Source organism: Sarcophilus harrisii, chromosome 6 (genome assembly GCF_902635505.1).
Source record: "Sarcophilus harrisii chromosome 6, mSarHar1.11, whole genome shotgun sequence".
NCBI lineage: Eukaryota > Metazoa > Chordata > Mammalia > Dasyuromorphia > Dasyuridae > Sarcophilus > Sarcophilus harrisii.
The window spans coordinates 202277755-202301058 of record NC_045431.1 but is presented as its reverse complement, the minus strand read 5'-3'; the positions used below and the strand labels follow the sequence as shown (position 1 = coordinate 202301058).

The following is a 23304-nucleotide window of genomic DNA, read 5'->3' as shown; positions in this document are numbered from 1 at the left end:
AGTAATATCATTAAACATATATGTGTGTCAAAATGGTATAGTATCCACATTTTTAAAGAAGTTAAATAAGTATAATAAAACTGTACTGGAGGGAGCCTCAAATTTTCCCTCTCAGAGCTAGATAAATCTAACCAAAAATAAACAAAGAAGTTACGGAAGTGAATAGAATTCTACAAAAGTTAGTTATAATAGCCCTCTGGAAAAAAATTGAATGACAGAGAAAGGAATATACCTTTTTCTTAGTAATACATGGCACCTACACAAAAATGATCATTTTCTTGTTAAGGACAGAACAATTAATTTCATTACAAACAATGACCAACCCTGAATTCCTAGTATAAATCCCACCTGATCATAGTATATGAATGATATATTGCTGTAATCTCCTTGCTAGTCTTTTATTGAAAATTATTGAATTGATATTCATTAGGGAAATTGGCTTATAATTTTCTTTCTTTGTTTTTACTATTTTATTGATATAAGCATTTGAAGATATAAATTTTCTTCTATAAAGTCTGGTATATTTGTCTCATTGTTATCATTCTTTTTAATGAAGTTATTGATTGTTTTCATAATTTGTCTTTTGACCCACTTATTCTTTATGATTAGATTATTTAGTTTCCATTTAATTTTTAATTTATGTTTCAAAAGCTCTTTATTGAATGATCTGAAAAGAATGTATTTAATATTTCTGTTTTTCTGCATTTGATTGTGAGGTTTTAAAGCACCAATACAGGGGCAATTTTTGTGTAGGTATGTTTAGTATTAATATTACTTCATTGTCTTTTCTACCTTTTAGCAAGCTTTTTCCTGCTTATCTCTTTTAATTGCTGTCCAACTTTATGTTAAAGTTGGACTCCTCCCCCAGCCCTGAAGGGGTCATTGTACCAGACTTCAGTTTTTTATACCACCATTTCCAGAGCTAGCTGAGAGTCTGCAAGGTAATAATTCTTCCAAACTAGTATGATCTAAGAAGAGGGTAGTCGCTGCTCCCCTGGCGTGTTTAACCTGGGATTGTAACCCAGAACTGACCATGGGCAATGCAGAGAAGTCCTGTCCACAGGGCACAATCTGCATGGCCCTGCACTCTCCATTCTTTTACTCCACTTTCTTGACTGCCTCCCTCCATTTATTTTAAGAAATTTCTTAAATCCTTCTATCTTCCATGAAGTCTTCTTTGAATAACCTGCTTATTTCACAGAATTGTGAGAATCAGAAGTAATAATGTCATTGGAAACCACTTCTTTTTTCATCTGTAAAGCATTAGAGAAAGTAAGGTTCTATTATCAGCAGACTCTACTGTGATTTTTTTTCTTTGTTAAAATCATAGGCCATCAGAATTATGGGGTATCTTAGAAATTTTTAATCCATGCCCAACATTTTTCAGTGAAAGAAATCAAATCCTTACATCATTTGTTACCTGTGTGCACCCAGAGCTATATGTGCCACTTGTCATATTCCACCTGATAGTCTAGTTATTTGTTTACATATCCTGTGTCCTATATTAACTACTAAAGGAGAAACTTATTACAATGCTTAGTGCATAGGAGATGATCAGTAAATATTTACTTAAAGATTAAATAAATTTAGATGACTAAGTTCATGTGGAGACACACTTGTATGCAAGTGGTATGAACATACCCCAGTCAATGATGTTTCAGTTTCTCCTTTGAGATCTTCCATTAAATGAGGTGACAACTTTTGTTTTATCATATGGATCTCTCTTCCCTTTGTTTGTTCTAGGTTCACAACCAGTATCCTACAGAATTTGAATTCAATCAGTATTACCTAAAATTCCTGGCTTTCCACTATGTCTCCAATCGTTTTAAGACCTTTCTTCTGAACTCGGATCATGAGCGATTAGAGCATGGTATGTATCTGTGTCTCGTTCTTGCACCTCTGTCCATAGGTTTGTGTATTTTTCTTGTGACAAGGCCAAGAGACTTTTGTAGCGGAGCAGTTTGCCCTAAACTAGCCTTGTAAATGTGGATTTTGAGTTCTAGATAGTTCTTCAAGACAAATATTTCATTCTTGAGAATGGGATAGAACTATTCAATGCTAACAAATACAAAGTAAGATTATTTTGCATTTCATTATATCATCTAATTGCATGTAACAATTCACCAGTGTACCTCAAGCTAACTGATCTGTGTTAAGAATATCTCTATCATTTTTTACCATGGGGAGGAAAGAAAATAAATTGTCACTGGATAATTTTTTAAATTTTATTTTAAAGAAAAGTTTTTTTTAATTCGTATTTTAATTCTTTGAAATTATGGTTTCACGTGGATGCTGTTACTCTGGATCTAATTATGCTGAAAAATATGTTTTCTGTATACTAACAGTGTCCAGATATTCATACTTGGGGCTTTTGTAGGATAGAATAAGAAAACATTTATTGGTTGCATTGACTTAACTTGAGCTTGAGTTTCACCAAAGATCTACTTCATTGCCTCTTAACTTTCTACAGGACTCAGCTTCTATGAGAAGGCTTCCCTGGTCCCCCTCAGTGCTAGCAGTACCTTCTCCCTAAGATTACCTCTGACCTGTGGTCTTAACCAGTACTAATTACAGCCCCCTTTATCCATTAGAAATAATTTCATGAATAGCTCTGATCAAAAAATAATCATCCCTTGGTGGTGCTATTCTAGTGGCAAGTCTCTCCACTTCAAGTGACTGCAAAACAGACTAATCCTGGCTCTCAGTGGAGCCTTCAAGGTCACTTCCATGTCACATGGCATACCAGGAGAGGACAACAGTAGAAGAACCAATGGCATAAATTTAGATTAATTGTTTAATGTGTTGAGTGCCATCTTTTAAAAACTATTTTATTTTTTCCCAAATATGTGTAAGAATAATTTCTAACATTTTTTTTATTTTGAGTTCCAAATTCTCTTTCTCCCTCTTCCTGAAACTATAGCCAATTTAGTATAAGTTACACATGTGCAATCATTGAAAACATATTAGTCAAATTGTAAAAGAAGAACAAACCCAGAAAAAAAGCTTGGTCACCAGAAGGTAAATGGTCCATCCCAAAGATCCCACCCTGTATGTCTGTCTATCTTAAATTTCCATTGTCACCTAAAAGAATGATCATCCTGAACATGATCTGAAAGCCTCATTTAGCATTTCCAAGTGTAGCATATATTGTGATGAGCCTGAATAAAGCTGCTTTCAGCACACAAATTCCTCACCTTTCCACGCGGAATCAGAGCGGTTGTTTAAACTAACTAAACTGGCCGCTTGTTTTGGCAGCCTCCCCTTGTCTTCCCTCCCAGCCCCTGGACCATTTAGACCCTGTCGGGAATGCCAGCAAAGAAAAGCAACATGACCAGTTACCCAGTGGACATGATACGAGTCCACTTCCAGTCCTCCTGGCAAGATGGGGGGGCTACCAGGCTGCGTGCTGTACTCTGCAAATGAATCCTGAGACCCTCCAGGTCTCACCCTCTGTCCTTCCTCCTCCCTTAGCCCTTTAATTGAACCTCCTCAGGCATCCTGAGGGCTCCAGGGCCTTGCCCCCCTCCCTGCTGCAGAACCCTTAGGATCTCTGGGTCTTTCTAGAACCTTTTATAGACTGCTTTTTTCAATTAGAAAGGGAACTACATGAGCAGAAATCATCTAAGAGTTTCTGTTTATATCTCCAGAGCTTAGCACAGAGTTTGAGGTAATGCTTAATGAATATTTTTTCTTCCATTCATTCTGTCATAAAAACAGGCACAGTACATTTATTTGTTCACATCAAGCCTATTGTGAATGGTGAAGCCATTTGTGAAAACTTGTCATCACCATTTAAAAATTAAAAGACATTTGTCATTTAAGGCTATTCTGAAAGTAAACTTAAAAATTGCTTAGTACAAGCTGAGGAAATAATCCCAAAGCGTAAAACTAACTTGTCCAAGTAAACACACAGGGCTAGTGTGTATAGTGTGCTAACCTATGTGTTTTCACCTATATTTCTTTTTTTTTTAATGTTTCTCTTTTTCCATTTCTGTTACTTCCCACTGTCTCACTCTAGAAGGTGAGTCCTCCCCTATAAGAAATTTAAAAAAGATGGTCAAGCAAAATAAGCCATTGCATTGGCCACGTCTGAAAATGTATGCCTCATTTCACACTGCTAGTCCATTCTCTCTCTGCCAAGAGGCAGGAGATGTGCTTAACCATCAGTCAGTCTTCTGAAATCTTGATTCATTGTAATCAGAGTTCTGAAATCTTTACATTTTCCCTTATGTGATTGAGATCATCCTGAACACATTGTTCTCATGGTTCTACATATTTAACTCTTCTTAGAATTTTTAAACTCCCACTGCATTGCTCTTTCCCCTTATCACTACTTCTCTCAGTCCTCTTTGTAAAGAGTTTAGAGAATAATTGTGTTTTAAGAATACAATATATTTGACCACTGTCAAGAATGTAATAGTCAGAATATGGAAATATGTTGTAAATATTTGCATATTTATAATATGCTTATATCAAGCTGCTTACCATCTTAGGGAGAGAGAGGGGAAAGAGAAAGGGAGAAGAATTTGGAACTCAACATTTTATTTAAAAATGAATGTTAAAATTTGTCTTTACATGTATTTAAAAATAATTAAATACTATTTTTAAAAAGAATAAGAGTCAGAAATCCCATCCATATAATTATGCATTAGAGTATTAAAGACTTGATCATGTACTAACATATATAAAACCCTACATACCCAAATACTTTAAGTATTACCAAAGGTGTTGGTAATGTAAAAGAATGTGTGATCCAGCTGCCATTTTTGTTTTAAGTTTCCTGACTTTCATCTCACTCACCAACTATTACCAGCAAATATCATGTCCTGAAGGGGAGGAGCTTCTGTTAGGGAATGAGAGGCAGGATATTGTAACTTCAAATCCAGCTCCAACACTTTTCCCCCAAAAAATGACCACAGTCAGTTTGGATTAATGATATCCCACATGTAGTATGACATGGTGGGCAGGAACATTCCCTGATCTCTCCCTTCTTTAAGGCTGAATGAATTAAGTTCATTCCTTGTGGCTAAATGAAGTCCAGTCAATCATAGTGTATTTGGTGTAGCTTTCAGGTAATCGAGCAGAGCAGGAATTTTAAAACAAACTTCAGCCACTCCTTTCTGATAAATGAATAAATTTGTTTGTTGACTTGAGTCATTGGAACCATACCATAGCAAGAGGTTCCTCCTAGATGAGGCACCATTCTTAATTATCAAGGAACCAAAATATCTGAAGAAAATTCTGGCTTTTGATCCCAGTCTCCAAAGTGTCCAATCTTCTTACAGACTTATTCATTAGGATATATAAAAGAGCTGCACCAAGCATGCTGAAGTGGTCTTCCGTCTCCAAATAGGTCTTTATCACCTTTCTTTAAGTTTGGTGCTTCAAGATTGAAACCACACCTATTCTCTATCATCTGAAGTCACCATGGTCATTATTTAAGGTGTATTATATAAATGGCTAAACAATTAAGAAAATTCCTTAAAATAGTTTTGTGTCTGACAAGTACAGACTGGGGGAAAAACTCTAATTATGTAGGGTGCAGCAGATGATTGCACATTATTCCGATATTCAACAAAGAGAAAAGAGTAGAGTTTGCATATTTTAGACCAGTGAGCTTGACTTCAATTCCTGTCAAACGTGAAAGATATTGTATTAGAAGAGGAGTGAACACCTAAAAAAGGAAGCAGGGCTCACAGTCAACATGGCTCTCTGAATCACAGGCCATGCCAGACTAACTTCATTTCCTTTTGGGGTTTTTTGGTTGTTTGGACAAGACTACTGGACTGAGAGATGAGGGAACTACTTGTAGATATAATTTAATTTGCCTAGAAATTAGCAAAGCATTTGACAAAGGTTCTCATGGTACTGAACAAGACGGAATAAAATAGAGCAGATGGTAGCATCATTTAATAGATGTAGAACTGGTTGAATGGCTAGACTCAAAGAGCAGTCATTAAGGATCTGATTATCAACTTGGAAAGAGATCTCTCATAAAATTCTTCAGGAGCCTAGGCTCAGCCCACATCAGTGATGTGGATAGAAGCAGGTAGCATGCTCATCACATTTGGAAATAACCTAAAGGATAACTAACACATTAGATAACAACCAGGACCCAAAAAGATTTTTGCAAGCTAGAATATAGACCTGATTCAAAATAAGGTGAAATATAAGGAGTGAATAAAGAAGCATTTTTAAAAACTAGATGGGATGGAGTAAGAGCCAGTATTTTTGCCTGGCTCACCTAATATACATTCTCTACAACAGCCTAGAAAACACAGTGGAGTGAATTATGATCAGGAAAGGCAAGAAAAAGCCAGACTAAGACACTTTTCCAGGCTCTAACAGTTTTGAGAAGTTAGTTCTGCAGACACTGCCAGGAAAAGCAGCAGTGGGGAACATTCTAGCATACATGGAAAGTGTAAGAGGGTTGAGACTGAACACCTTGGGGGGTAAACATGTGGGCAGAGAAAGACCATTAAGCAACACTGGGAGCAGGAACAAGTGTTGTCTGGCAGCTTTGTTACCCATTATCCAGTTCTGGGTCACATTTCCAGAGTAAAGAGGTACATTTGCAAGCAAGAGGTAAAGTCTTTGTATGGAACATGGAACAAATTCCAAAAACTTAGCAGTATAGCTCTGAGCCCAAGAGCAGAGAGGGGACTCATTTTAACATTTAGCCTTACACATAGGCCTGCAGTAGAATAACTAGGCCAAGAAACAAAGAGCAAAGGGGAATCAAGCAATTCAGTCTCTCGGACCCTGTAAAGCCTCCCAGTGGGTTAACAGTGACTGAGTCCAGCAGCTAGCTACTGGAATTCAACTACTCACAACCCAACAGACCCAAACCTGGGTCAGGAAATCACATTTTGAAGTTAGTTCCTTACATGTAATGAGCAAACTTTGTTCATTTTGCTAAGATTATATTTATCGTACTATGTAAGCAAAGTAAAATTTATATGAAATAAATTTTTAAGTTTTTTATCTCCAGTTCATGTCAAATCAGTAAACATTAAGTTCTTTCTATGGTGCCAAACACTATACTAAGGATACAAAAGCTATAACAGTAGTCCTAACTTTCAAGGAAATTACATTATAATGTATTTTATAAGTACTTTATTTATACCCTGCAGTCTTCATGCTATCGTGACAGGGAAGCTCAAGACACAAACACAGATGCAAGACTCAACAAAAATTCTTAGAAAAGTTGAAAATGAGCAATATTTTTTAAAGCAAAAAGAAATTTACTTAAAAAATATAAGTGCAATAGAGTGAAAAGTGGGACAAGAAATGAGAACTATGCAAAAAAAAAAAAAAATGAAAAGAGAATTACCAGCTTTGCAAAACAGATTCAGAACATTACCAAAAAAAAAAAAAAAAAAAAAAAAAAAAAAAAAAAACTCCTTAAAAATTAGAATTGGATAAATGGAAGAGAATGACTCCATGAGACATCAAGAAATAATAAAACAAAGTCAAAAATCAGAAGAAAAAGAAGAGGAAGAAGGAGAAGGGGAAGGGGAAAGGAAAGGGGAAAGATATGAAGTCATAACAAAAATAACATTATTCCAATAGATTTAGAAAAGACTTTTGAGAAAATGCAATAATGGGTCCTATTAAAAATACTGGAAATCACAGGAATAAACAAAACTTTCATCAAAAGATAACATCTATTTAAAACAAAGAATAACATTATTTGTAAAAGAGATAAATTAGAATTCTTCCCAATAAGATCAGGGGCAAAGCAAGGATATCCTTCCTACTATTACTATTCAATATTATATCAGAAAAGCTAGATAAGAATAAAACTGAAGGAATAAGCATGTGAAAAGAAAAAATAAAAGTACTACTTTTGCAGATAATATGATGGGTTATTTTGACAACACTAGAGAATCATCTAAAAATATTTAAACAATAACTATCAAAAATTGCAGTATATAAGACAAATCCACAGAAATATCAACATTTCTGTATATTACTAGAAAATCCACCAGGAAGAGGTAGGATGAGAAATTTTATTTAAAATAACTGCACAGTGTATGAATAATTATAAAACACTCATTACACAAATAAAGATAGAGTTAAATAACAGTAAATATTAGCTCATGAGTAGGTTGAATCAATACAATTTAAAAAAAACAGTGCCACTTAAATTTATTTATTCAATACCATACTAATTAAACCACCAAATAATTATTTTATTAAGCTAGAAAAAGTAGCATTCATCTGGAGAAACAAAAAGTCAAGAATATTAAGGGAATTAATGAAAAAATGGGAAGGAAAGAGATATAACATTATCAGATCTCATATAATACTACAAAGTTATAACCATCAAAACAGTTTGGTACTAGGTGAGAAATAGAGCTGCTAATCAGCACAATTTAGGTACAGAGTATTCAAAAGCAAATGAGCATAATAACCTAGCCTTTCTTTGATAAACCAAAGATTTCAATCGTTGGGATATAAATTCATGCTTTGACACAAACTATTAGGAAACCTGGGAAATAAACTAGATATTAGTAGGCAAAAACCAACATCTCATAATGTATACAAACATAAAGTTCAAAATGGGCTCTTAACTTATACATAAAAGGTGCTATCATAAGCAAATTAGTGGAGCAAAGGAGAAATTACCTGTCAGATTGATGGACATAGGAAGATTTCATGACCAAAAGAGATTTCATGACTCATGACTTTTTTTAAGTTCACAGAAAGTAAAATGAATAATTTTGATTGCACAAAATTAAGAAGATTTTGCACATACCAAACCAACACAGCTAAAATTAAAAGAAAAGCAGGAGGCTGGGGAGAAATCTTTGCAATAAGTTTCTTTGATAAAAATATTCTAAAATATGTGGAGAACACAATCATATTTACAGGAACAATTACCCAGTTAATAGATGGTCAAGATATTTGAATAAAGCAGTTTTCAGGGGAAGAAATCAAAACTATCACTAGCAATAAGTAAAGCATGCTCTAAATCAATAACTAGAGGAAACAATTCTGGGGTACCATCTCTCATCAGGTAAACTGAAATGACAAATGATGGAGAGGATTTGGGAAAATGGTCCCTGTGAATGGAGTTGTGAACTCCATTCAACTATTCTGGAAAACTCTTTGAAAATGTACCCAAAAGTTTCTAGAGAACTGCTAGACTCTGAATACGGACAAAATCATATGTTCCTTCTTTTTGCCTTTTTTTCTTTTCAATTTTTTAAAAAAACATGGCTAATGCATAAATTTCTTTTGTATGACAACACATGTTTGGCTTTGTTTTTCTTGTCTTTTCATTATGTGGGGGAGAGAAAGGAAAAAGAATTTGGAACTGGAAAAAAAAGTCAAAAAAAGCATATACCATTCATTGTGTCAAATGCTAGAGATAGAGATACAAATGAGCAGTACATTTTTTTTCCTCTTTTTTTTTTCCCTGAGGCAATTGAGGTTAAGTGACTTCCCCGGGGTCACACAGCTAGGAAGGTTAAGAGTCTGAGACCAGATTTGAACTCAGGTCTTCCTGACTTCAGGGGTGGTGCTCTATCTACTGCGACCCACTATGCCTTGCTCCCCCAAGCAGTCCATTTTTTTGGAGGAAGACGAAACATGACAAAGAGGAGGGTTATATTTAAGGTAGATTAATTGAGAAAGTGGCACAATAACTCACTGTTAGAAACTTATAATCTGTAAGAGCTCAGAGCCCTAAGGGCACAGTCAAAGTTTGGGAAAGAATGGGATGAGGAAAATGGCTAAAGTACAGGCAGCAGAATTTGGAAACGGCCAAGAAATCTGATAGGAATAAACGGGTACCACATTTTAGGAAGGGCATTGATAAGTTGGAGAGTATCCAACAGAGGGTCAATAGCATGATAGAAGGCCTTGAATTAATGTCATATTAGGATTAGTTGAAGGATGGGGACATTCAATCTGGAGGAGAAAAGATGTCATAATTATCTTAAAATATTTGAAAGAATAACATGCAAAAACTGAATCAAGTTCATTCTTCATGATTCCAGAAAGCAGAACTAGAAACACTAAGTAAAGGATGCAAGGAATATACTTTCAAACTTCATTTTAAGGAAAAACTTTATTAGAATTAGCTGTTTTAGGGAAGTCCGAATATCCTACTCTAAACAAGGATTAGATGACCACTTATTGGAAACATTGTAGAGATAATTCTTGTTCAGGGTAGATTAGACTGGTAAAACTCTCAGGACCCTTCCAGCTCTGAGACTTTTGAGTTTCTATGAATGAATGAACATTTATTTAAAGCTTTCTTTGTGCCAAGCATGGTGCTAAGTGCTGGGGATATAAATACAATAATTCCTCTCCTCAAGGAGTTTATGTTCCATTGAGAAAGAGAGGGATGATGACCAATGAGATATTGGTCTGCAGATCTAAAATTATATTATAGAGCAGCAGTTACCAAAACTATTTGGTATTGGCTAAGGAATAGATTAGTTGATCAGTGGAATAGATTAGGTTCAAGGGATAAAACAGTCAACAAATATAGCAACCTAGTCTTTGACAAACCCAAAGATCCCAGCTTTTGGGATAAGAACTTACTGTTTGATAAAAATTGCTGGGAAAATTGGAAACTAATATGGCAGAAACTAGGCATTGATCCATACTTAACGCCGTACACCAAGATAAGGTCAAAAGGGGGTTCATGACCTAGGCATAAAGAATGAAATTATTAATAAATTAGAGGAACATAGGATAGTTTACCTCTCAGACCTGTGGAAGGGGAAGGTCTTTATGACCAAAGCAGAACTAGAGATCTTACTGATCACAAAATAGAAAATTTCGATTATACCAAACTGAAAAGTTTTTGTACAAACAAAACTAATGCAGACAAGATTAGAAGGGAAGCAATTAACTGGGAAAATATTTTTACAGTCAAAGGTTCTGATAAAGGCCTCATTTCCAAAATATATAGAGAATTAACTCTAATTTATAAAAAATCAAGCCATTATCCAATTGAAAAATGGTCAAAGGATATGAACAGACAATTCTCAGATGAAGAAATTGAAACTATTTCTAGTCATATGAAAAGATGCTCCAAGTCATTATTAATCAGAGAAATGCAAATTAAGACAACTCTAAGATACACTACATACCTGTCAGATTGGCTAAGATGACAGGAAAAAATAATGATGATTGTTGGAGGGGATGGGAAAACTGGGACATTGATGCATTGTTGGTGGAGTTGTGAATTAATCCAACCATTTTGGAGAGTAGTTTGAACTATGCTCAAAAAGTTATCAAACTGTCATACCCTTTGATCCAGCAGTGTTACTACTGGGATTATATCCCAAAGAGATTATAAAGAAGGAAAGGGACCTGTATGTGCACGAATGTTTGTGGCAGCCCTTTTGTAGTGGCTAAAACTGAAACTGAATGGATGTCCATCAGTTGGAAATGGTTGAATAAATTGTGGTATATGAAAATTATGGAATATTACTGTTCTTAAGAAATGACCAACAGGATAATTTCAGAAAGGCCTGAGAGACTTACATGAACTGATGCTGAGTGAAATGAGCAGGACCAGGAGATCATTATATACTTCAACAACAATACTATATGATGACCAGTTCTGATGGATCAGGCCATCCTCAGCAACGAGATCAACCAAATCATTTCTCATGGAACAGTAATGAACTGAACTAGCTATGCCCAGAAAAAGAACTCTGGGAGATGACTAAAACCATTACATTGAATTCCCAATCCCTATATTTATGCCCACCTGCATTTTTGATTTCCTTCACAAGCTAATTGTACAATATTTCAGAGTCTGATTCTTTTTCTACAGCAAAATAACGTTTTGGTCGGGTATACTTATTGTGTATCTAATTTATATTTTAATATATTTAACATCTAGTAGTCATCCTGCCATCTAGGGTGGGGGGGAGGTAAGAGGTGAAAAATTGGAACAAGAGGTTTGGCAATTGTTAATGCTGTAAAGTTACCCATGCATATATCCTGTAAATAAAAGGCTATTAAATTTAAAAAAAAAAAAAAAAGAAAAGAAAAAAAAACCTAAAAAAAAATTTAAAAAAGAGATATTGGTCTGGAAAGTTATAGGGATGATCAGTAAGATCCCAGATGACTAAATCAATAGACCTTCTCTAGGATCCGATCATGGTTCCAGGAGTGGGGGTTTAAGGATGTGGATACTTGGTCTAAGGCAGGGTGACTGGAGAGACTGTGGGGAAACTGACCAGAGAGGAAGGAGTAAAGTGAAGCAAGCCTGGGTCAGGGTCCTGGACAAGCAGTTGCCAGTCCGAACAGCGGTGCTCAGGGCTGAGGTTCAGCCAGCCTGTGGTTAAGAGCCAGCACATTGTATATTGAGAACTGGAAGGGTGCTTAGTGGTCACTGAGTCCTACTACCTACCCTATTTTAAAAAAAAAAAATCACTTAATCTATTTTCTCTGCCTCTACCACCATTAGAAGATAAAAAGATAACCATTTTATAAATAATTTACAGTTGAGCAAAATAAATTCCCAAATTGTCTGTGATCAAAAAATACTTATTGCAGTCTGTGCCCCAAGTGACTTCCTTGTCAAAAGGTGAATCATGGGATTCACCCTCTGTCCTCTGGAATCCTAATTGATCATTTTGTAGATTAGCATTCTTAACTCTTTAGGAGTTGTCTTTGCAATCAATCCCCCTCATTGAGAGGATTGAGGAAATTGAAGCCAGAAGAGGTAAATGACTTGCCCAGGTCACATAAGTAGTGAGAGATGGGTCAAATCCTTTTTCTCCAAATTCAGTGTTCTTTCCATCAAACCTCTTATAATTTTTTCATTCCTATCTATCTACTAAAACTGTCATTTTCATTTCTATAAAATTTCCTTGGTTTTAAGACTTGAGAGCATTTGCTGGCACTTAGCAGATGGCTGGCACATAGTAGGTGTTCATTGAATGTTTACTGATTGACTCCCTTTTCTTACCTCACATTTTTATCCCTAAACTTCATTTGGTCTGTTATTTTTGTGATGTTTTTAAGGAACACTGTTTGAAGATAAAGGAGAGAAGCATGCCAAAAAGGGAATTTGCATTTGGGAGTGTATTGAGAGGATGCACAAGAGGAGTCCCATTTTTTTTAATTACTTCTATGCACCAGTGGAAACAGAGGTACTCCGAGAAATCATTCTTGTTTGATTTTTTGTAATGTTACTTTGGAGTTAATGTTTTGCTGAGTTGAAAGTAATATAAACTGAAAATAATCTATTTAGCTCATATTTAGTTCATAAAAGTTATACACCAAAGGCACCTTGGGATGGTTTGGGGCAGGGGATAAGGAAACTGTTTTGTCAGAAAAAGAACTTTTCTGATTTAGAAACAGGAAACAAAAAGGAATAATACCACATCTGGTCTTATTGGGCTTTTTAATCAATCACCCAAAAGAAGACATGCTCGAGATAGAAAAACTTGGGGAAGATCTTGAGAAGATGCATGTGTGAGATAAAAAGGGGCAGCTGAGTTTGTGTTTCTAAATGCAAAGTAAAGCAGTAAGGGGAAAATAAACCAAACTCCTCTCCTCTAAGATAGTATCTGAACTCCCCAAAAGGACCTAGGAGAACTAACCATTGCAAACGAGGCTTTAGTATTAAATCCACATGGGCTAGCCAGATGTTGAGCTTTTATCAAGCAGAGCAACCCTACACTAGTGCAGAATCGTGGTATGTCCCTATCTAGAGTTCTAAGGGAAGTCCTGGAAGTCTCTCCTCAAGAAAGAACATGAAACTAGAGAAGGTTCAAGGAAGGATAACTGCCTTAATAAGGGGCAGGGGGGCAGGGGGAGAGCAGATCATCCTTTATGCAGACAGACTGAGAAGATGAGAGGATTCATCATAGAAGGAGAATTCTGGGAGGATTAGGACTGAAGTATGAAAACTTGTGGACGTCCATGCTGTGTTCCTTCTGGACCAGCTCCCTCAGCCCAGAATACTGTCACTGGAAGCGAATGAAGCTTGAAAAGGTCAAGATCAGTTTAGGACCTGAAAAGGAGGAAGAAGCAGTTTGCATGCATGGGTGGAAGTAAAGTGGCCCAATTCACCAGCTTTAGTTCAGGATGAAAGTCTAAATCATCTGTGAAGAAAGTTCAGTGCAGTCATATAACAGCAGGGCTGTAAAGGCTTATTACGGCAGCAAACACGTTTGGAACATAGACCTAGCCCCTGAAGCTGTCGTGGAAGACAGAACTCAAGGTCAGGAAGACAGTTCTCATGCCCAGGAATCATGTACAAGGGAAAAAACAGATGAAGGGCTCACTCCTTCCTCTGGCTCGACTCCTGGGCGGTTGTTAATGTGTGCTTTTAGATGAATTGCTTAGGAAAGTCGGGTCGCTGGGATTGGTATGGGGGGGGCATTTCTGCCCAAGCTAGTGGGCCCAGTGATCTGGGTTGATTCCAACACTTTTGAAAGAACACAAATATTACCACCCAAAGCTGGAGCCCCCATGTGGGTATGGAGGGGCTGGTGAATGGGATGGTGAAAACCTCAGCCTCCAGAGAGGGGCATGAATTGTAATGTTCCATTCCAACAGGTGCTAAAGCCCAATATAAACATCTCCAGCCTCAAGAAGTGGGATTACTACATGGAGGAAACGCTGTCCACGGGGCCTTCTTATGACTGGACAATGCTCCCAACGAAGTCCACACCGTATGAAGAAGCTGACCAAGCGGACGGGCTGGGGCCACAGAGCAAGAGGAGAATAGTGTGGCCCTGCTATGATGACGTCAGCAGGGTGCAGCCCGACGCCATCACCAGCCTCTTCAACGTAAGTCCGCCTCTCCCAAAGCGCCGGCTCTGAAGCTGCTCGGATCAGAAGCCTGGGCCTGGACCCAGCGAGAGCCGGGGGCTGGGGGGCCTTTCTCTGTGCCCCGGTTGCCCTTGGACCTGGGGTTTCTGTTGTTCTCATGAGCAAATGTGCACATCGCTCTTGTTACTCAATGAAGTGCTCTAGCAGGGCCACAAAGTATACCAGGAAAGCCAGTTTTGTTTAGAAACACTGTCGTGGGAAAAAGTGGAGCTGGCAAAGTGTGTGTAGCCTGATGTCACTGCTAGAGTAATAACTGGTCTCTGTTAAAATTAGCAATCTGGCTATATAGCTGGGACCCAGCAAAGCCAATTCTGTAGCATAATTCCGTGAAATATGCAAGAGTCGTCATAAATACCCCCAATAAGAACCTCCCTTCCTTTGTAAGGAGAAAGGATTTTATGTCTATGATCATCTCCTAGCTGCCTTCCACTGGAAGAATATTCCCAGATAAACTCAGTTTCTGCCAAGAAACATTTGGAAATAGAGTAAACTCCAGGTATATAACTGCCTGTGTCTGTGACACTACTCCTGGACACTGCTGACCATTAAGGACATATTCCCTCATACCTGTGGAGGTATTGCTCATCCATATTTCCCATTCTAGGCCTTTATCCTGGAGGATTTGTTTTGCCAATTGTAGCAGGGATGCTCCAAGAGAGTCAGACCCCAAAACTCCATGATGGTTTGGGAGAAGCTTTTTCATCTTTTATTATCTAAGCCCTTTTGATCATTAAAAGGCTTTGTTTTCCATTGTTAAACATCAGTTTATGTATGTAAGCATAAGGAAGTCTCACTTTCTAGACCAGAGAAACCTTGGCTTTGGGGGCCAAGCAAAGACCCTGTTTCATTTCCCTCCCTTGTTGCCATTTAGAAATAACACAGATATTGGGTTCTAATGCCAGAGCCCTAAATATAAATATGATACAACTAATGAATCAACCTGAAATACTGACATCCCCCAAACTCCTTTTCCTTGACTACAGGAAATTGAAAGGTTAGAACTCAAATTGAACCAAACCCCAGAAAGATGGCAGCAGCTGTGGGAAAGAGTGAGCGTGAATCTTAAGGAGGATACAAGACAAGACCAAGTAAGTGCGTCCAAGCAAGTACCTTCATGTGTCTACCTTGTTTACACATCTTCTGGACCATCATTTTTTAAATCTCTATATATGGGATTTTTGAAAGTGAGGCAGCCTGAACTCTGGACTCCATCACAGAGACATCTCCAAAACTGAACTCATTAACTTTCCAAAAAAACCTGCCTTCTTCCTCACCTTCCTGTTATTGTCATGGCTGTTATTACTGTGGACCTAGACTCCCAATCTAGGTGTCATCCTCAACTCATCATGCACAGCCCCCATTATTAGTCAGTTGCCAAGTCCTGTCATTTCTGCCCCCCCCCACACACACACACACACACACACATACTCACTCACTCACTTACTTCCTTTTCTCCTCTGACGCTGCCACATCCTGGCCAGGGCCCCATCATGTTAAATCTGGGCTCTCACAGCTGGCTGGACTGTCTAATGTACAAGCTTTAAAATACTATATAAATGCCCATCTTTGTTGTTATCATCTAGTAATCATTCATTAAATAAGCATTAAGCCAAAAAAAAAAAAAAAAAAGGTTTTAGGCAAAGGAGTGTAAAATAATGTCAAATGTTTCTGTGAATGATGATTCTACAGTCAGAAGATCAGAATTAAGAATCTTGCCTCAACCAAATAGATAGGTCCTGAGGTCTTGTCTTGTCTGCAACTAAATCTTCAATCTGGAGAGAGGTATAAAAAAGACAAAACAGGAGACTGTTGGATTTTATCAAAGAAAGTCATTGGGTACAATCTCATTGCCTTGCATAGACTAGGTATTTAAGATTTACTTGTTAAATGAGTTGAATTCTCTCCATTTGGATTGCAAAAACTTCTAATGCAACTGAGTAATGCTACCTTAGGAACAGGATGTATATCTGTAGACTTAGGTTTTCTGGTAAACTGTTGAGTTTTAGAAATGATTTTCCCAGTTTTCTATTCAAGGTGGCCTAAGAAATGTGTTTTGTGTTGTCAGCCCCGGAGACACCCTTCTAGCTCCTCAGGAATTGTCACCACCAACTTACACTCCTATCAGAAGAGATCGCTGCTTCATTTGCCTGACAGTGGCCTGGGGGAAGAACAGAACGCCAGCATCTCCCCATCCAACGGGGTGGACCGAAGGGCAGCCACACTCTACAGCCAGTTCACTTCCAAGAATGATGAGAACAGGTGACATGGAGGCCCTTCCCAGTTTTCCTGCCACTTAGAGTGTGTGTTTCAGTGGTCACCAACATAGGCAAGGAGGATGGTCGTCTCTGGGTCCCATTTCGTCATTTGTATCGATGATTACATACATTTCTTTGAGGGGCTGCCTGCTATTTGCCAGGACAAGTTGTAGGATGCATTTTTCTTTTACTGAATGTCTGATTAACTTTCATAGAGGTAAAGGTTTAATGTTTCTCAGTGGATCTGTGCTGTCATGAGTATGGGTCCTCCCTCCAATGGAATAGGTCACTACCTGCCCATCCTACCTTCTCCTTCTCTCCTCCTCTTTTCCATGTTCTCTGTAACTCCTCCCCAGGTACCCGCTCAGCATCTGAGCTGACCTTCCTCTTGTCTCAGCATCCTCTGAGTACCAGTGCAGCACTGAGGCTATCCCTCTGTGGTCCTTTACTTGTCTTACCAGGACTGGTCAAAATCTCTTTAATGATATCCTTGAGGCTACCGCATCTCATATGGGTTGTCTCCTGGTGAACAAAAGGTCCTCTATAATTGGTGTTTAGTCCTGTGCTTTTGAGTAGCTGTGAATCTTATTTATGAGGCACTTCAATGTTCTAGGACTTGATGCTGTCAGCACAATGTCATTTACAAAGAAGAGCCTCTACAGAGTGTCTCCAAGGATAGGGAATCAATCTTTCTTCCATTTGTAGTCTCCCCTGGACATTCTCTATGACACTGAGAAATTCCTTGGATGAACACAGAGGCCCCAGTTTTGTATTTCACTATGCATTAGTGAGTTGTCAGAGTTCCTTCTCCTGTCAGACCCATCAAGGAATTTCATATTATCATAATGTTTATATCAAAGGAGAGCTTTTACAATTGCATTTTTCCTCTACCAAAGTAAATCCTGTAAAAAAAGAAGACAAAGAAAGAAAAAGGAAAATTCACTGTAGAACTTTATTTTGTGACCCTTTCAGTCAATTGGATAAAGGGATTAATGAGGTTGAAGTAACAATACCTAGTTTGAAATAAACATGTGACAATTCACAATGACCACTCTCTTTTCTAAAAGGAAGGTTTTTTTAGAAGAGTCTACAGATAAAAATAAAAGATAAAATAGGCACCAGGAGTGGTAAATATGAAATAGATCTGGGAGAGCTTATAGTTAGAAAGGAAAAAAGCAAGTTCCCCTAGAGAATTCGCAATTAACTATGAAAAAGGAAGTACTCCATGAGGTAGGAGAAAGCTATTGACTGGCAGCTTAACTGACCAGAGTTAGCTAGAGAAAGGAGAAAAGTGCCATTAGAAAGAAGGCACTATGAGCGAGAGAGAAAGTCCACCTCAAAGAGGCCTTAGTCCTGAAGAGAATTTAGCAAAGATCTTCATCATAAGCAAATCTTTTATAGAAGAAATTTCCCCTGAGGGGTTTCTCTGGGAGACTAGAGAAGTAAAGGCTGGAACTCCAAGGGAAGGATTAGGAGCCCAGTAGAATGTGGCTAGAGATAGGTAATCAATGTCTCAGAAGGTTGTTGGAAGATACCCAGAGGCTGGGGGTGGACGCTGGGGGCTGCTGAAGAGTTCTTTCCTAGAGAGTCTGGGAATTATCTGAGAATAGAATTATCTGATGAGAGCTGCTTCCTGACGGAAAGAAAGACAGACCCATCAGTATGGTTCATTATGGAGTTTTTCATGCAGAAGATTGCGTGTTTCTTTGGTGTGGTTTTTATTACAGATGTGATTCTTCTTGATGTAGATAATTCTAATTTAGACAGTTTCACAAAGATGAAAAAAGCAGGCGTATGGGTTGGTAATTGTCCTATTCTCTTTCTATCCTTTTTTTCTATAGCTGATTTTTTCTAATCATTTAGTATGTTTCCTCTTTTAATTAATTTAATTTTTAATTTAATTCAATCTCTCAGTGCCTTCAAAGCTATGATTTTTTTTTATCATAGTCCTCTTCTTTATGTTATACCAGGTCTAATTCAACTTGTCTTTGTTAGTGCTATTTCTGTTTAATAAAGCAAGGACTGTGATATTAGAAGTAGTTGTCAGACTCTAAATGCGGTGCTTCCACTGTCCCTGATAGAGGAAATTATAAATAGATCCTTTCCAATTTTGTCTTTCATTGTCCTTCTTCCCGTTTCATCTTTAAATGCCTTTAGGGTGATCTGTATTCATTGGGTCTGAGGACAGCTGTTCTGCAAATATACTTTTTCCTAAAGTTACTTCTCTTTTATGAAATGATTTTTGCTGATAGTCTTCTGCTATGCTCCTACTTCAGATCTGAAATGGGGCAGATGAGCTTCTGTTCCAAGCCTGTGTTGAAATCTATACCTTGCGAAGAGATCAGATGCTCTGCCTGAGCCTGACCTGGGGTTTGGGGCCTCTTCTTGATGATTGTTTTACAGGGTTAATCTATTTCCCTTAGTAAAAAAAAAAAAAAAATTTTCATTTTATCCCATTTGGTCTTGGGATCTCTCTTTAATATGTCCTTGGCTATCTGGCTTATTCACAGACAGATGATTTGGAAATCCTTCCCACACTGGTAACCAGTCAGTTTCTGTCGGAATGTAACACATTTCATTTTTGTGATGTTATGCAGTGTTTTACACATCAGACTTTTATATAAGAGAAAGTATTCATGATACATGGTTGTGAGGTGTCTGTGGAGTCTACAAAACTTTGGCCCTTTTTTGTGGGGGGGTTTTCCTGACCTATTTTTTGCCATCAGCTTTCTCTGTTCCTGCCTTTATATTCAACCCTAGTATAAAGTTAATGTTGGTTTAAGATTGAAGTGTTTATCAAATCCATTTTAAAATTTGAAATCAAAATATCCCAGTGCCATCGCTCACTGGCTGTGTGACATAGAGAGGTCCCTCTTCCTCTTTGCACCTCAGTTTCCTCTTCTCTCAAATCATGAAACTGGGTGTACTCGGAGTCAAAAGTAGCCAAACAAAGCAGAAGCCAGAGCAGAGCAGTCCCTGCGCCTCTGGTCTCTGGGAACGCAGTGGCGGCCTCTCGGCTCATCTCCCCAACTTCTGTCCTGCAGGTCCTTCGAAGGGACGCTCTACAAGCGGGGAGCTCTGCTGAAAGGCTGGAAGCCCCGCTGGTTTGTGCTGGACGTGACCAAGCATCAGGTAACCCTTGGGGAGAGCCCCGATCATTTCCGGAGTGACGGGACGACGTGTGGCCCTGCTGCCAGGCCCATTATGTCCCTTTGTTCCGGCGGTCCCAGAACCTCGGCTCGTGTCAGTCCTGACTGATTCCATAAGGGTGCCAGGTCTGGCCCCGTCCGTGGAGGGAAGGCCAGGGAGGAGCTCCCAGCTCTCTCAAAGAGCAGCCCTTCTGCAGGCTTGGGAGGGTTGGCAGCACAGCCCCCACCCCCCCCCCCCCGGGGCAGCTGTGATTCACCTCCTAGGCCTAGGCTGCCAGAGGGAAGGGGGGAGAGGGGTCCCCTCGTGGGCTCCAAGCCCGCCCCCAGCCCTGCTCTGTCCTGAGACTGTGGGGGCCCCATGACGACGAGGATCCTGGAGGGACAGAGTCTGAAAGGAGGGGGGGGGCTTCAGTGGAGGGGGGGCATCCCCTGGCACAGGAGTCCAGCAGCGAAGGGTCCGCAGGGAGGCAGCCGGCCCTAGGGAGCTGTGGCTTGCCTGACTGTCACTGCTCGCTGCGCCAACATCCATTTGGCACTAGTGCCCTGGCAGCTGCCCTGGGTGACAGGGTGGGCAGTGGGGCAACATGGAAGGTTCTAGAGGGGGGAAGTTGTCCCCAGGCTGAATGCAAGTGACGTGTCAGCAGCCCCGGGTCCTTTGTCTTAGAGAAGCTCGGATCAGCACCTCAGCTTATGGCGCGAGGGCCGCCCTCTGCCCCGGCGGGGGGCTAGGGCAGCTGCTCCTGCCTACCCGGCAGCCCTGAGCACCACGCGAGTGCCTCCCCCCGGGCTCCCTGTAAAGAAGCACTGCTTTACAGTCCGGTGAGGACCCAGCCCCCCCCTGCCCCCCATGTGTGTGTGTGCCAGTGTCCCACACGGGGAAGTGTCTCCGGCTCCCTGGGGCGCTGGGCCCTCTGCCAGGGCCATGTTGAGGCCGCCGCTGCCTTTGCTCCAAGAGCTTGGGAAAGGCCGTGCCCCTGGCAGAGCAATGTGGAGAACGGGGGTGCAGATGTGCAGACAGCAGCCTCTGGGGGTCCCCGTGTCACAGCCCCCCCCCCCCCCCCCCCAGGCTCTGCCGAGCAGAAGAAAGCCCCAAGAGGAGCCTCTGCTGTGCCGTAGCCATAAGGAACCATTACATGAAATGAGACTGACCCATTTTTTGCTGATCGTTTTAAGTTCTTGACAACCCAAGAACAGAGTCTTTTCATTAGTCCCCTGGTCCTAAGCCAGAAAAGGGGCCACAGGAGACTGAGGAAATGCTGGGCCCAACGCGGAGAGAGAATCCCAGGCAGAGGGCCCAGTAGCATGTGCAGAGTCATCCACTGCCCGTCCCAGCACGGAGGGTCCTCAGAGGCCATCCAGACAAGAACCCCTGGGACCCCCCAGTGCTCATCCAGCCTGTGTTCAGGCTGCCGAGTCAGGCCCGACCCCTGGCAGAGCTTTAAACAAAACAGAAAGTTTTGCCTCCCAATGCTGATTTAGACCCTTGATGTCCTTGGATTCCAGATACGTGGTCCTGGGCCCCTTGGAGGGTTGGAGTCTCTGGGATGTGGGAGATCGGCCCAGAGGTGCCTCGGTGGCTCTTGGCTGGTGTTCTCCCACATAAACGGGGGGAGAGGCTTCAGGAGACGTCTAGTCCGGGCCTCTCACTTTCCAGACTAGAGAGCGCAAGGGCCCAGGGTCGGGCTGCAGCAAGTAGGAGAAGGGCTGGAACCGAGCTCCTCTGGCATCCAGAGCTGCTGCTCCTTCCGCTGTCCCACAGTGCCTCAGGATCATGGCTTCTTGACTCTAACCCTCCAGCTTCCTCCCCGTGTGTCTGATCCCCTCCCCTGTTTCCTGTGTGTTCTAGCTGAGATACTATGATTCTGGAGAGGACACGAGCTGTAAAGGGCACATTGACTTGGCTGAAGTTGAAACCATCATCCCAGCAGCTCCCACTCTGGGCGCCCCAAAGCACGCCAGCGACAAAGCCTTTTTTGATGTAAGTAGGCCGCGCTTCTCCCCGCTCCTCAGAAGCTGTTTTCTAACAGGCGCAGCATCTTCCGGCTCCCAGGCCCCAGGGAGCGCACGTTGTGGGCCCCCTCCTTTGGGCCTCGGTGCCCGCGTTCGGCCTGGGGCCACAGGAGACCTTCTGCACCCGAGGTACGGCCCAGAAAACGTTTAGTAAGTAAGGCAGCTAGTTAAGCTCGTTGGGACCCAGAGCCTGGGAGGGCCAGGTCCCCTCCTCAATCCTGACTGCTACCAGGTGTCATAGAACAAAGTGGGTTTAATGCCATTGGGGTGAAAGGGTAATTCTATAACAAAACCAATGGAACATTTCTGAGCTCCTGGACTGTTGTGAAAAGTGGAGCTGCCCTGACCTGAGCCAGGAGTGTGCCCCAGCGGCCCCTGCCCTCTGCCCCTTGGCCTTCTGATGGTCGCAGCAGGTAGTATGTTATTAATATGCAAGAACAGGTATGCTTTAAACGAGATCTATGTGGCCGGGAAGTAGCTGACATTCAGCTAAAGTTCCCTGAGCCATTTTTCTTTTGGGAAGATACATTTTCCTGTTCCACATAGACAGCTTCTTCCCCGGACTGTTTCATTTAGATTTATTTCCCACTTTTCTTTTACTCCATTGGTTCAAATGTGAGTTCTTTAACCATGACAGTCCCACCCTCCTTGGACAAAAATGAAATCTACAGATTTCTCTGAAATCACTTGCCGTCCTGTCAGCTTATCCCACAGAGGACAGTTGGTCTTTATTTTCTCTGTCTGATGTCTAGGCTCAGTTGCCTCTATGCAATAACACCACTAGGAGACCGTGGCAGGCTCCCCCGACCTGTCCTTCCCCAAGTACCAGGGGGCCCTTTGGGATAGCCCAGAGCAGGCACACAAGACTGGGCAGTGTTGTTGGGCTCCTCGGGCCTTTCCCTTCGGCCCCTTCTCCTGCACTGACCAGGCGGCCATTTTCGGGAAGCAGCCAGCCTTGTGTCCCGACCCTCGGACCACTGCCGAGAGCAGAGCAGCCGTGTTGGAGGCGCTGAGGGGGCGAGAGAGAGAGCCGTAGGGAGGGAGCATTAGCCGCGCTGCCTCTGGCCCGG

At 40.7% G+C, this 23304-nt stretch overlaps 1 protein-coding gene across 4 annotated transcripts in view; it reads left to right on the top strand.

Moving 5' to 3' along the window:
• The window catches only part of SBF2 (SET binding factor 2), a 430203-nt gene that overhangs the window by 405172 nt on the left and 1727 nt on the right, over window positions 1-23304 (top strand). For all 4 annotated transcript variants that reach the window (XM_031941976.1, XM_031941975.1, XM_031941974.1 and 1 more), the window contains 7 exons: window positions 1744-1870; window positions 13003-13130; window positions 14545-14778; window positions 15804-15908; window positions 16886-17079; window positions 20120-20207; window positions 22071-22202. In XM_031941976.1, the coding sequence (XP_031797836.1) occupies window positions 1744-1870; window positions 13003-13130; window positions 14545-14778; window positions 15804-15908; window positions 16886-17079; window positions 20120-20207; window positions 22071-22202 (1008 nt within the window). The remainder of the gene's footprint in view (window positions 1-1743; window positions 1871-13002; window positions 13131-14544; window positions 14779-15803; window positions 15909-16885; window positions 17080-20119; window positions 20208-22070; window positions 22203-23304) is intronic.